This window comes from Perca fluviatilis, chromosome 5 (assembly GCF_010015445.1).
Source record: "Perca fluviatilis chromosome 5, GENO_Pfluv_1.0, whole genome shotgun sequence".
Classification (NCBI taxonomy): domain Eukaryota; kingdom Metazoa; phylum Chordata; class Actinopteri; order Perciformes; family Percidae; genus Perca; species Perca fluviatilis.
Window position 1 is genome coordinate 29243678 of NC_053116.1, and position 12942 is coordinate 29256619.

Sequence of the window (12942 nt, forward strand, 5' to 3'; positions counted from 1 at the left end):
TGCAAAGCTCCTGAGTCTTTAATATTTATAGGTAAGGACTTCCACTTCCCCACTACTTTAAGTGCCATTCCATGCCACAAGCATTGCTAACATTGCATTAAAATTCCTAAATCACGCCACTATTTTTTGCAAGATAGTTAGCTGGTATGAAAATGAACTGTACCAGCAAATTCCATTGACTCTGGTCTGTTGGGCGTTACTGTAAAGGGGAGTGAAAGTATGATTTGATTTATAGTAAATGGGCTAAAGCTTGCGAAACTGCTCATATGGTCATGTCTCTCTAGCAGAGTCAGAGGTGATGGAGAAGCCCACCATCCCTGTGCTGGTGACCCTGCGGGCCAGCTACAGCGCAGGAGTCGTCACACCTGCAGTGAGGGAGCTGCAGGTGGGCTGCATCAGCTCCACACAGCCCAGTAAGAAGGTACTGTGATGTCATCAGATACTGATACTGCCAAATATTTTATCAAGTGTACTGTGATGCGTCATAAGAGAGTTAATAACCTATCAATGCAAAATTCAATATCATTATTATACTGTATATTCATTTGTTAATTTTAAAGCTACCCTGTGGATTCAAACCTCTGTGTGGTCTTGTATTATGCCGTCAATATGGCATCGATCTGACTCCTCCATCTGTGCCCTTTTTAAGGCTTCTACAAACCAGTATTATAAATAACTAAAAAAGTATGCCTCTTAAAATTCTGCTGTCATGTTTCTTCCTCATTTTCCAGCAAAATTAAATAAATAATTGGCATAATTAGACGGACAAAGCATAATTATTCATAGATTATGAAGTGAAAAGTGTTCAGATGAAATGTCAATAAGCTTTATAAACTCCAAACCATGTTTCAAGGTAATCGATTGGGGAAAAAAGAGCAGATGTATAAATTTTGTGTTGAATGTCTGTTTGGACAAGTTATTTTGTCTCTGTTTTTTACCAGAGTGGTGAGTTTTACTGGGATAGCGCTGCATCTCTGCAGCAGCACGGCTTCAGTGTGGAGCCCACCAAGGGCACTGTGGAGACAGGCCACAGACGCACCCTCACTGTCACGTGGACACCCCACTGTGGATACAAAGTGAGGATGATTTACATCACTGTTATTGAATTGGGGAAACAACCTTTACAGAAGACGGTTCTTAAAGAAATTTTTGCACCAATCAGTATCAACTTAAAGCTGTGTCTGTGGGGGTTTTGTTGACAAATCTATATTTTACAGCAAATGCAAACTTTCAGATGTTTCTGCTGACTTAATTGCCGATTGCCAAAACGTATTACACATAAAAATGCCGCTCATTTACAGTGGCAACAGTAAAATAGTCACTGTTCCTGTCAGTTTTAGTATTCTGATGTGTAAATGAATCAACACTGGTCATTTTAATTTAGAAATAGGTTAAATTTACGGTAATACATATTGAGTTATATCAGCTGTTATGACAACACCACCACCATTTAAACTCCTGTGTGTCTGTGTGTGTGTGTGTGTGTGTGTGTGTGTGTGTGTGTGTGTGTGTGTGTGTGTGTGTGTGTGTGTGTGTGTGTGTGTGTGTGTGTGTGTGTGTGTGTGTGTGCGTGTGCGTGTGTGTGTGTACGTGTGTGTGCGTGTGCGTGTGTGTGTGTTTCAGCCCTATGAGGTGGTGCAGACATGTGTTCCTCTTACCTTGAAGGGGGATGAGACGAATGTTTACAGAGTCACCCTGTTGGCTTTGGTCTCCACCACTACTGACTGACATCTACAGTACCTGGATTCCGGCCAGTGTGAAAGCTGCTCACACACACACTGGCACAATCCATACAGACATGTGACACACCGTGCATTTATGTGGCCAACATTAATACATGAATTGGTTATTTCTGAATTGAATTGAATTATTAAAGGTGCAATTAATTGAGTAGTGTTCGCAAATCTGATTTGATCCATTTCATTCTGCAGTGACTGTATAGCTTTCATGAGCCCTTCATGTTATGTTATGTTATGCAGCCCATTTATTGAAGCACCTGACTGTAGAACCTAATTCCACCAACAGGGGGTGTATGTAACGCCAACTAAGCAGCTGTGTTATATTAAGGGTGTGTCAGCTGATGTGAGCCAGCTGATGTATACAGTACATACTGTAGCACTGCTGGTACTATACCCATGAAGTGAAAGGAGACAGGGTTCACACTGAGGCCAAACAAGGTGCAGTTTGTGAAATATGACACAGAATGAACAGAGATTGATATAGAAACATGATGGAAAACCGTAGTTGGGCATAAAAGCCACTTGTGTAAAATTATAGCCTATTGATCAGGCATATACTGACGTATTTCTCTAGTATATTGGTATTAATAGCAGTAGTTGGAGCTGTAAGCGTAATTGCTACAGTAACAGTAATAGTGGTAGTATCAATAATAGCAGTATTAATCTTAGCAGTATAGGCTGATGATTTTTTTTTTTCTCCTGTAAGATATAGATCAGCTATTGGCAGCTTCAATCCAAAGATATTAGGGTCATGTGACCTTTCAAAACACATAGGTGTTTGGTTTAACTGTGGTACTTTGGATATCCACCAAATAAGTGTAGGTGCAACACTGTTACCTTTAGCTTGTCAAATCTCCAGCTCACATATATCTATTCTAAGTTAGAGTTTGGCTTTAGCTTTTTAGCATTACTAACCCTGCTGTTAAATGGATGTCAAAGTCAACAGAATTACATAAAAAAAATGCCTATCCTAGCCTATGGAGAATGGAGCATTTTACAATTCTGAATTAGATCATTTCAGTTTCAAAAACCAAACCAAATAATAATAATAAAACATATTTGGAATGTCACCGCAGAATGTTGTTTTTACATGGTGAAACAGGTAGTGAAAGAGCATTCGGATCATTACAGTGTGTGCGTTGAAATTTAGGCATTAGCAGCAGCATTGAAGGGTTTTACTAACGCTGCTGAATGAAATCCTTCTTTGTTTTCATCTTGTGGACAAATCTTACTGGCCGATATCTGATTGTGAATGAAGATCAAAATATATTTCACCTGATTTTGAAAATTAGGGAGATCACTTCAGTCTCACTTAGGTTGTCACTCCGATCCAGGAGGCCTGCAAACTTTGCCCGGTACTGCACTAGATTGTTGCTCTTACAAGCACTAGGAGCCCCTAATGTCCCCACTGGCCCTCCAGTTGTTCTGGAATCGCTGGAATGTCATGGAATTTAAAGTGTTGTAGTGTATTTGAAATTGTGAAAGTTAGGGATGTTGACCTTCCACTCTGGGGAAAGTCCTGGATTATAATAGTGTATTTTGAACGGGTCACTTTAATGGGACTTTTCTATTTTACTAACACTAATCTGCACAAAAGATCAAATCATACCTGCACACTGCTCTCTCGTTCCCAATTCTTCTTTTATTTTAAATGGACATGACAAAGTCTCGACCATTAAATACAATGATGATTCTTAATAAATAAAACAAATAAATGGCCACTAACACAAAACATATAACATTATAACCACCTTTTCAAAAAAATATTTTGGTACAGCTCTTTGGACAACATTTGTTCTCCAAAACCCAGAATTATATGAACTTAATCCAAAGGAGGTATGTGTTGAGTATCTGACACTCTGTAAAAGAAGGACTTACTGAAATGAGGTGTTTCCAGAATTCTTTTATGTTTCTTTCTTCATGTCTAAAAGATTTTTGGGAAGAAGTGGCTGATCTTTAATGCCATATCTACATTGCCCATTATCAGCAACCATTCATCCAATGTTCCAAAGGCACATTTTGTTTACTAAGCTGATATCATTTTAAAAGGCTAACTGAGAAAACATTGGAGAACCCTTTTGCAATTATGTAAGCACATAATGTAATCTGAAAACTGCTGCCCTGATTAAAAAAACAATGCAACTGATCTCAGCTGGTATTCTGTCTATAATGGAGTTGAATGGAAATTTCAAAGTGACCCCAAACTTTTGATCGGTAGTGTGTGTGTGTGTGTGTGTGTGTGTGTGTGTGTGTGTGTGTGTGTGTGTGTGTGTGTGTGTGTGTGTGTGTATATATATATATAAAATCACATTTGACTTCATGATGCAATGTCAAAATGTGTAAAAAGATCAAAAGGTGAAAAGTAGATATTTTGTCAATGGATTTAAAATTCATAAACTACTCCTTGGTCTACGTTTAGAGCTTCTAAGGATAAAAAATGAAGAGGAGGCTTGCCAGATACCAAAATAATCAGGACCAAAGTACATTTTATTGCCATTTATTTAAACATTAGATTAAAATCATGCAATTGCTCCATATACATCACTGTATTATGTATTAGAAAATTTAGAAAAAACATGTCTTTAGATAGTTGATATGAAGAATAATCCAGTACTGACAGCAGAATAAACGGACAGTCTTTCTCATCCAGATTCTTTTTTTTTTTACAGTATTACTCAGCTCACTTGATACTCACTTGTCCAACTCTTTGTGACACAGGCTCCGTGCATGTGAACAGCAGATGTCAGTAATGCCTCAAAATAGACCAATAGGATCTGACCTCTCTCAGAGATACATGCTGTAAGCATTTATCAGAGATTGTAGGAGATTATGCTAAATCAGATTACTGTACCCCAACCTGCCTATAAAAAGCAAGGTCATTATGAGCTTAGCCTCATGTAATGTCACTCGTTTTATGAAATGTATGAGATCATATTAGGCAATATTTGTGTTGCCATTTCGCCTCTTTTTATAATCAGATTTTTCCTCTGATCTCTCGCTAATACTGTGAGATAGGGCTACTTATGGTCCCTGCTCTGTATGTGTGTGTCTTTGTCTGTCTGTATGTGAATACAAGCCATGGAGTTAATGAAAGTAAATGTATAAAATAATTCAGGAGAGTGAAGAAGCTCATAAATGATGAGAAATGAAATGAAAAAGATGACTATCTTGGAGGCCATGCCCTTGTTAAGTAGCCTATGTACTGTATATACAGTTACTATATTAAAACATAATGGTATATTTGTCATCATAATAGCAAGTGATGCTAGTTATAAAAACAATGAATTAATGTTTCTCACAGAAGGAAATAGAAACATTGTTAGAACTCACCTAATGTTTGCTCCATAATGATTATTAGAATTACTGTTTGACATAGTTTGACTACTGTATTTATCACAACTAAATCAGAGCTTACGTACGACACCGAAAGCACATCGAGGTGTGGATTGTTCTCTTTCAGCTCTCCTCATCACAAGGCTGAATGCAGATAATAAGCTTTCTCCCCTGGGTGGTCTGATGCTCATATAAAAAAAGCTTCACAACACATGTATGCAGACAGGCAGGGGTGTATCCAGGGGCAACTAAATCTCACCAGCATTAACCTGGGCAGATGAGTCCCGGCGGAAACCCACACCCAGAACACAAGCACACACACAGGGGCAGTGTTTTCAACTCATTCTGTGTCTGTATAGCACTGTTTGTTTTTTTATGTTACAGGCAATTATTGTTCTATAATTGAGGATTGTTCAAACAGGAAAGCAAGCCAATTTCCTCCTACATATTTGAGGTTTACAGAACTGGCAGGGACAAACACAATTTTAATTGACACATGCTTTTTCAGAGTGCATGTATCGATTATTTTAACTGCAAAATGTTACTGTCTTGAGACATCAGGGGAAAAGATCTGGCGCAAACAGTACATCCCCATCCCCAAATGCTGTGCTACAGTAGACAGAACAGCGTTCCCTCAGGAGCGTTCTTCATCCAAACTATAGATGATGAAGCCTTTGTCTTCCCCGGTCGGACCAAGCCCATACACACTTTGTTGTCCCGGTGGATGCCAAAGTGTTCCACGTCTCCAAGTAACGACTTAACCCACTGAGCATTAACGCCTCCTCTGAGCACTCTACCTAGACTACTGGTGATAATGATCAAGTCATCTCTGTGTGCTGCAGTGATGGCCCACCCACCAACTCTCAGCACAGGAGGTAAATCCCCACAGATTTTTTTTTTTTTTTTTTTAGCTTGAACTAGAGCACAGAGGCATCAGTTCATACACTTCAAAGTAGGGCTGGGCGATATGAACAAAATCAGATATCACTATATTCTTGACCAAATACCTCGATATCGATATTGCGGCGATATTCTAGGGTTGACAATTGGTACAAAATATCTTCACACTTAGATTTTAGATAAATAATCATCAGTAATGTGGACATCATGTCTAAGTGGGGGAAAAGCAAATAACAGAACAACTAGAACAGTCTGGTAAGTTCAGAAAGTTACATCACTTTACAGTAATGCAGCCTTTAAAACCAGGAAAAGACAACACTTATGTCATATCACGATATTACGATATTCAAAATCTAAGACGATATCTAGTCTCATATCACGATATCGATATAATATCGATATATTGCCCAGCCCTACTTCAAAGTATGGCAAAGTTAATATCACTTGTCAACAAAAATTTCCATTGCCAGCTTGTATTGACCAGATTTCTGGGCACAGTGGCAATGACTGTTACGGTCTTACTAATGGATCAGTGTAATTGATTTGACATAGATTATCAAACTATAAGTGTAGAGAAAATTTGTTCGTGAATGTTTTACTGATTGGATATATTTTTTTTTTAATCAATTTTAGACTAAACATTTAGGTTGAATGTAGTAAAGATGTGTTTTGGATTTAGCCATGCACACTGGCATTCACTTCTGTAGTTACATTTGTGGCGCAGTCTGTTTTGGTTTGCAAATGAGACAGTTTTGTTGCCTTTAAGCAGCGGTTGTTGTACTTACATGAGTACAACAACCACACTAGTCCTCAAACATGTTCATATCACAGACTCACAGAAAGACACTTATGGCCATATGTCCACTTTTGTAAAATCCAAGGGTCTGGTATGCACATTTATTTGGGATTTTAGAGTATAGACTGTGTATGGAGAGTTACTATTGGTAGAACACTAGTATACTTATTACTAAATATTAAAATTAATTATTCGTGGTAAATTATAGTAAAAGTACCCCCAAGAACCTGTAGAGCTGTGTAGGCCACAGTTTTAGAACCACTGGCATGAACAAGGGCTGCTGTGTAGAAAGGCTGTTGTTCTAACCTACTGGCATGAGATATGCTGGTCTTCGGGTCACATCTGATTTTAAATCCTAAAATGAGCTAATTTGTAGAATAAAAAGCAGTGTTTACTAGGTAAATTTTATCTAGGTGTGCTGGTGTTACAAAAATGGCAGTATTTCCTGATCTTTTGGTCGCCGACCCTTCGCTGTGCGTTGTGACGCTGCCGTAACGTGGGGTTTCCCAGACCTGAGTGCAGGGTTACCGCGCCCATCTCTGCTGTTTGATGGCCGGAGGAAGAAGCGACTGAGATCCTGGCGTGAAGGAAGAAAAAGAGGGACGACGACGGTGGGAAAGACAATAAGGGATTTTTGTTTTGAGTTGGAATTTGCGTCGAAACGGAAGAACGCTCCAACGGGACTCTGACACGTCTTTCTGGGTGAACACCGACTTGTCTCTGCGCCTCTGTGCCGGTGTGTCTCCCCCTCGGCGGGTCAAAAACAGGGTTCGGGGAGTGCCGCTCCTCGGTAGCTAAACTAGCCAAATCTTAGCGCCTGGGCGGAGAGAGGAGAGACAAGATTTTGCTGTTTCCAGTCAATGTGACATAAACAACGGATACCCTCGACTGAAAGCGGGTAAGTTGATATTTTAAGTTGCGCTTCAAGAAATACATTGTTAAGTGTCTGTGCCGTTGGCTAGCTTCTCGAGCAGGAAAGATGAACGAAAGGGGTTAAACTGGGTTGAGTGGCTCCTCCGTTAGAGTTAGCTGCCGTTAGCCTGCCGCTAGCTAGTCATTGCTGCCAAGAGAGTGGGTGGGGGGGTCACCGTTAGAGAAACTTAACGTACTGCGTTAACCCAGATGTCAATACATCAGTACAATATTTAGCTGGTTTGATATATATTTGTTCTATCCCAGTATAGTTCATGCCCAGTGACAATGTTAATTAACATTAGCTAGAAGGTTAGTTGGTGACAGCTCGGTAACGTTAGGTTAGCCAGCACCCGTCTCCAACGTCCGGGTATCTTTCTCCTTCTCTTAAGAAATAAGCTGTCTGGATTAAACTGTATCAGCATTGCTTTAGTAGTCAATTTACCCGAACAATATTTTAATTCGGGGTGCATTATAGACGTAATAGTGAGCCCAGTTATCACCAACATATTGGATATGTATCTCGGCCCACATTTCACATCTTTAACGTTATTCTATGGCTAACGTTAGTGATTACCAGGTAAGCTAACATTAATTGGTCGCACATTAGCTACTCTGTTTAGTGTTGACTAACGTTATGCGGGCTATGTAAGATAATGGCCACATAGGTGCAACTTCTTATACTTGCACAACTCAAACGTGAACAGAGTTTGGATTTACTTCCTCCCATGTTGAAAATGTGTAGCATCATGCAAATGACAACGAAGGGAGTCTAAAAATGGCTACTTCACCAACAGAATCACCACCACCCCCACTATTCCGTAGCCAGTCCATACAAGTTAGCCAGCAGTGACCACAGCCTACGTTTGCAGTCTGGTATGGCTGATCTGGGTGTGTATATTCTGAACATGGCAGCCAGAACAATTTACTGTATCCTTAGTGAATATGAACGGTGTTGTTGTTAAGTGCCGCTTTTATGTAAAACATCGTGCATTGAAGCGTTAATATTTGCCTTGCTAAAATTGTTTAACGTTACCTAATACCGACTTTCATAGTTGTGGACATTTATTTGACAAGCTATGGTTAAACGGGCTAGTTCAACTAACAGCGTTTAATATAGTGAATCGAAACCAAACCATCATGGATTATGGCTACTACTGTATGTCACAGCTATATGTTAACATTCCCACGTTTAGTCTGCAGAGTCAGCCGTTCAGTCAACTCCTGATAGTGCTGAAATGGATAATTCGTTAGGGCGATTCCCTAGAATGCTCAATGCATACAAATGATAGAAATTTACATCTATTGCCAAGCGGTAATTGAAAAAAAATGACAATAAGCGCCGCTGTGGACATGATAGGGGTAATAGCCATTTTAGTTTCATGAACGTTAACCAGCGTCGGTTTGCGAACACATAGTTCGACCTTTATCTGAACTTCTTCTTTTAATGATGTGTAAACGAGATTGTCTAATTGGATTTTGACAATCTGTTTATCTCGATAGCGGGTCTGTTGCAGGGTAAGTTGTTAGCAGCTACAGTAACCATGCCCCACCGGGCCGCGCTGCTCCACAGTATTTCAAGCTCTAGCCCGGAAAACGGGCACCCTTTACCCACAATGAAGCACCAAATCCTAGTAAGCACACCAACGTAAGGCGTTAAAGTAGAAGAGAGGAGTTCGGAGATTTTTATTTGGTGGTAAATATTTCGAAAGATGGTTTAGCAACGACTCAGACGTGCTGTCGCAGGAAGCCGAACTGAGCACCTCCTCCAGCACCGCTTTGACGAAGTTATTGACCAGCTGTGTTAAGATATGGCATCTAACTATTCCATTACTGAAAATAGCCGATCTCTAGTCGTTTATAAGACATTTTCGGTGTTTTTTTTAAAAGAGCTATTTGTATTTACTGGTTCACAAAGATGAATTCATTTTGCCAGTGTGCCCCCTCCCTCCGCCTCCTCGAATGAATGGGTTCCTGTATTCAGGGCCCAGGCAGCTGCAATGAACAAGATGGCGTTCAAAGCCTGTTTCATCACCGCTTTTTCTCAGACTGAGAGAGACAGATGCCGAGCATCGGATGGGTCCAGGCTTGGCGGACTAGATTTCTTTGTAAAAATGTACAGAATGTATTTGCTTTAAAACGTTTTTAAAGCTGATGGGATTCCTGGTAAAATGGATCCAATATGTGCACCTCAGATACAGGGAAACATGGTGGGGAAGGAGTTTGTAGATCTCAACTGTGAACCTACCAGGGAACATGGCAACTATATTTATTTTTTATGATTTTATAAGAAAGAAATAAAATAAACAATGATTTACATATTTTGATATTAACCTTAATGTATTATTTCCAACATCTGTAACCACACCTCAGGGAAATGGGACATATTTTTCAATCCTGACTAGAACTCTGTTAAATGTAACTGAATAATGTAAAACAAATATATATATATATATATATATATATATATATATATATATATATATATATATATTTGTATATGTGTGTGTATATATATATATGTGTGTGTGTGTACATAAAATATCCAGAGAGATGGCTTTTGCTCAACTTTAAGTGCAGTGATTTCCTCACCAAAGCTCCCAATACTGATCTTTTTTTTTTTTTATTTTATTTTTCTGTCCTGGTAATTACTCACAGGATGGTTCCACCACACCTGAGGTAGCTCTGTTATCTGCTGCCTCAGTGATGTCTCTCCATTACAATATGAAGCGTGTATCACTGGACAGAGCACATTATAATTTTAATCAATAATGGTTTTAGTTTGAGAACAACTTGTATGGACATCCAAAAGCATTGCGTTATCTAACTAGGTATAAAACATTGTTCAATTTAATGTTTGTCAGCTTTTGTGACCTGGATGTGACCCACACTGTACTGACGCCCAGAATGTTTGTGGCATTCTGTCCAGTGACCCTGGTGGACAGTTATGGCATAATCTGTGGGCATTTCTGAAAATTTTTATTATCTATATGATGATAGTAGTGGTGTATGACAAGCCTATCCGAAAGCCTTCATGGCAGTAATGTTTGTCTGAAAGACATTTATCCCTGGGTTTGTATACAGCAGAGCTTGAGAGTAGGATGAGTGTCACCACAAGATAATGACCATGTGTTTAAAACCTGAGTCATTAGCCTTTTGCGATTGGGGGGGAGGGTCTTTGTTTTTAATAAAAGGATTTTCATCCTGCTGTATTTTTTTCCTCTTTTAATCTGCGAGTGGATGATATGAATGGGATTAAAATCTTACTCTGGATTTCACTCTTTGGGATTATGTGGCTTTGGTCAGTGATAGTGCTGATTTTTATTCACTTCTCTGATGTGATCCTTCTGTTAACTGCATGTCCACTAGGCATCTTTAAAAGGTAGAAACGTGCTGACAGGCTTTGCGAACAAGCAACTAAAAAAACATCTAAAGGCACTGAGTAAAATGCACCAAGGTTTCCTGTTATTCTACTGCAGATAAATGTAAAGGTATTAAAACATTCACATACAAACGAGTGTTAAAGTACATGCATAACCAACTTTTTAATACAAAAGTTAATTAATACACTGTAATATCATCCAGTTTGCTCAGAATGCCCACATTTTTGTCAACATCTGTACTTGGAAATTTATACAGTATGGAATTTATACAGTATGGCAGCATTGGTGTTTCATGTCAAGACTCAAACAGGGCTACGCTAAATTCACATTAGCCCAAGCAACAGTTGTAGAACCAAAGAGGTGGCTATTTGGTAAGGGTGTGCAAAAAATGGATTCACATTCGTATCGCGATTCAAGCTCTACCGATTCAAAATTGATTCATAGAATTCCAAAAATCAATTCTTTTTTTTCTTCTTCATTGTTGGTCTACTGCAATCACATGGGAAAAGTAACTACATTTACATATTGTGAATCGTTTTTGAATCAAATCAATTTTGAATCGAATCTTGAGCCTAAATCGAATCGTGACATTTTCTGAATCGTGCACCCCTACTATTTGGCCATGAATGTTGGTACCAGTTTGTAGTTTGTCCAAAGATAGACACTAAACTTAAAATTTAAGTGTAAAGTATTAACATCCAGGGCGCTCATATCTTGGGTCAGTCACATTCATTAGGTAAAACCCCCTTTTTTTTTTTTTTTTTTTTTTTTTTAAGCAAATGTTTTTGGCCATTATATGATAGGACAGCTGAAGACAGGAAAGGGGAGAGAGAGAGAGGGAATGACATGCAGAAAAGGGCTGAGGGTCATACTCGAACCTTCTTAACATTAGAAAAAGTAGATATTAAAATTGTGATTTGTTTCTCCAAGCGCCTCACTGTTTGTTTGTTCCAGTGGAATGGGTAACAATATACATCACCAGTCTGTTTTGTGTCAGACTTTATTTACCCCAATCCTGTTTAGGGTGGTCTTATCGACTGTGTGGCTAAACGTGCTCTAAGTAGCCACACCACTGACGTCTTGTTATCTAGTTTATTCAAAACAGCTCTTTATGTTGAAAGTTGTCATTTTAGGTGCTAGCACTCCCATCTTTCTATCCAACTTTTTAGTTGTAAGTTTGTGAGCCTGTGCCGAAGTTGTCGCTAGCTCCGTGGCTAACCCCCCTTCACTTTAACCAACAGGTAGTGAGCAAGACTTGGGAACTTTATACACTGCACTGCTATATTCACAGTTATGACATTACTACTAACTTCATACTCACCGACAAACGCACCTCACTCTCTCCGCCATCGCACACTTGCTAATGTGTGGGCTGCAGCTGGTGCTGTGTGTGATATGCATACTGTGTGTACACACATGTATGCACATGTGTGCAGAAGACAACCAGCAGACGCCCGTCCTGTGTGTCCGCTCGTCCAGACGCTCTCCACCTCGTTTCAGACGCTTAGGCGGTCCGCAAAAACGCTTGGCACTGCGCTTAACTCGTATAATGGCAAGGAAAGCCCTGACTTCCTCTGTGTGATATGATTGGTTGTAAGTTTATTGTCCAGCAATTTCACTTATTGACATTATATCAAATGCAAGCCCCCAGGAACAGCGCCAGGCTTTGATGCAACCATGCTTAGCGGCCAACGGTGGAATTGCAACGTCTGGCAACCTCTAGCCCAGAAAGACTTTTCCCATAGACTTTACATGGCGAAAGACACGTCTATATATCTGTGGATACATTTTTTTTTTTTTTTTTTTAAGGTACTTCACCTTACCACTCCCAACATTTAAATTGTCCTTTTATTTAAATCATTATGTTGTAAAAGTTATA

At 39.3% G+C, this 12942-nt stretch overlaps 2 protein-coding genes across 5 annotated transcripts in view; both read left to right on the forward strand.

The window, feature by feature from the left end:
* Nucleotides 1-1891, forward strand: part of cfap74 (cilia and flagella associated protein 74) — a 62243-nt gene extending 60352 nt beyond the window's left edge. For 3 of the 4 annotated variants that reach the window (XM_039801433.1, XM_039801431.1, XM_039801432.1), the window contains exons 37-39: nucleotides 285-421; nucleotides 942-1076; nucleotides 1624-1891. In XM_039801433.1, the coding sequence (XP_039657367.1) occupies nucleotides 285-421; nucleotides 942-1076; nucleotides 1624-1728 (377 nt within the window). In that variant the 3' untranslated portion in view covers nucleotides 1729-1891. The remainder of the gene's footprint in view (nucleotides 1-284; nucleotides 422-941; nucleotides 1077-1623) is intronic. The other variant, XM_039801434.1, reaches the window with a different exon arrangement.
* A 5405-nt stretch (nucleotides 1892-7296) lies between these two features.
* gnb1a (guanine nucleotide binding protein (G protein), beta polypeptide 1a) overlaps nucleotides 7297-12942 on the forward strand; it is a 43185-nt gene continuing 37539 nt past the window's right edge. Inside the window, exon 1 of the mRNA XM_039801437.1 lies at nucleotides 7297-7666. The gene's annotated coding sequence lies outside the window, so the exon portion shown is untranslated. The remainder of the gene's footprint in view (nucleotides 7667-12942) is intronic.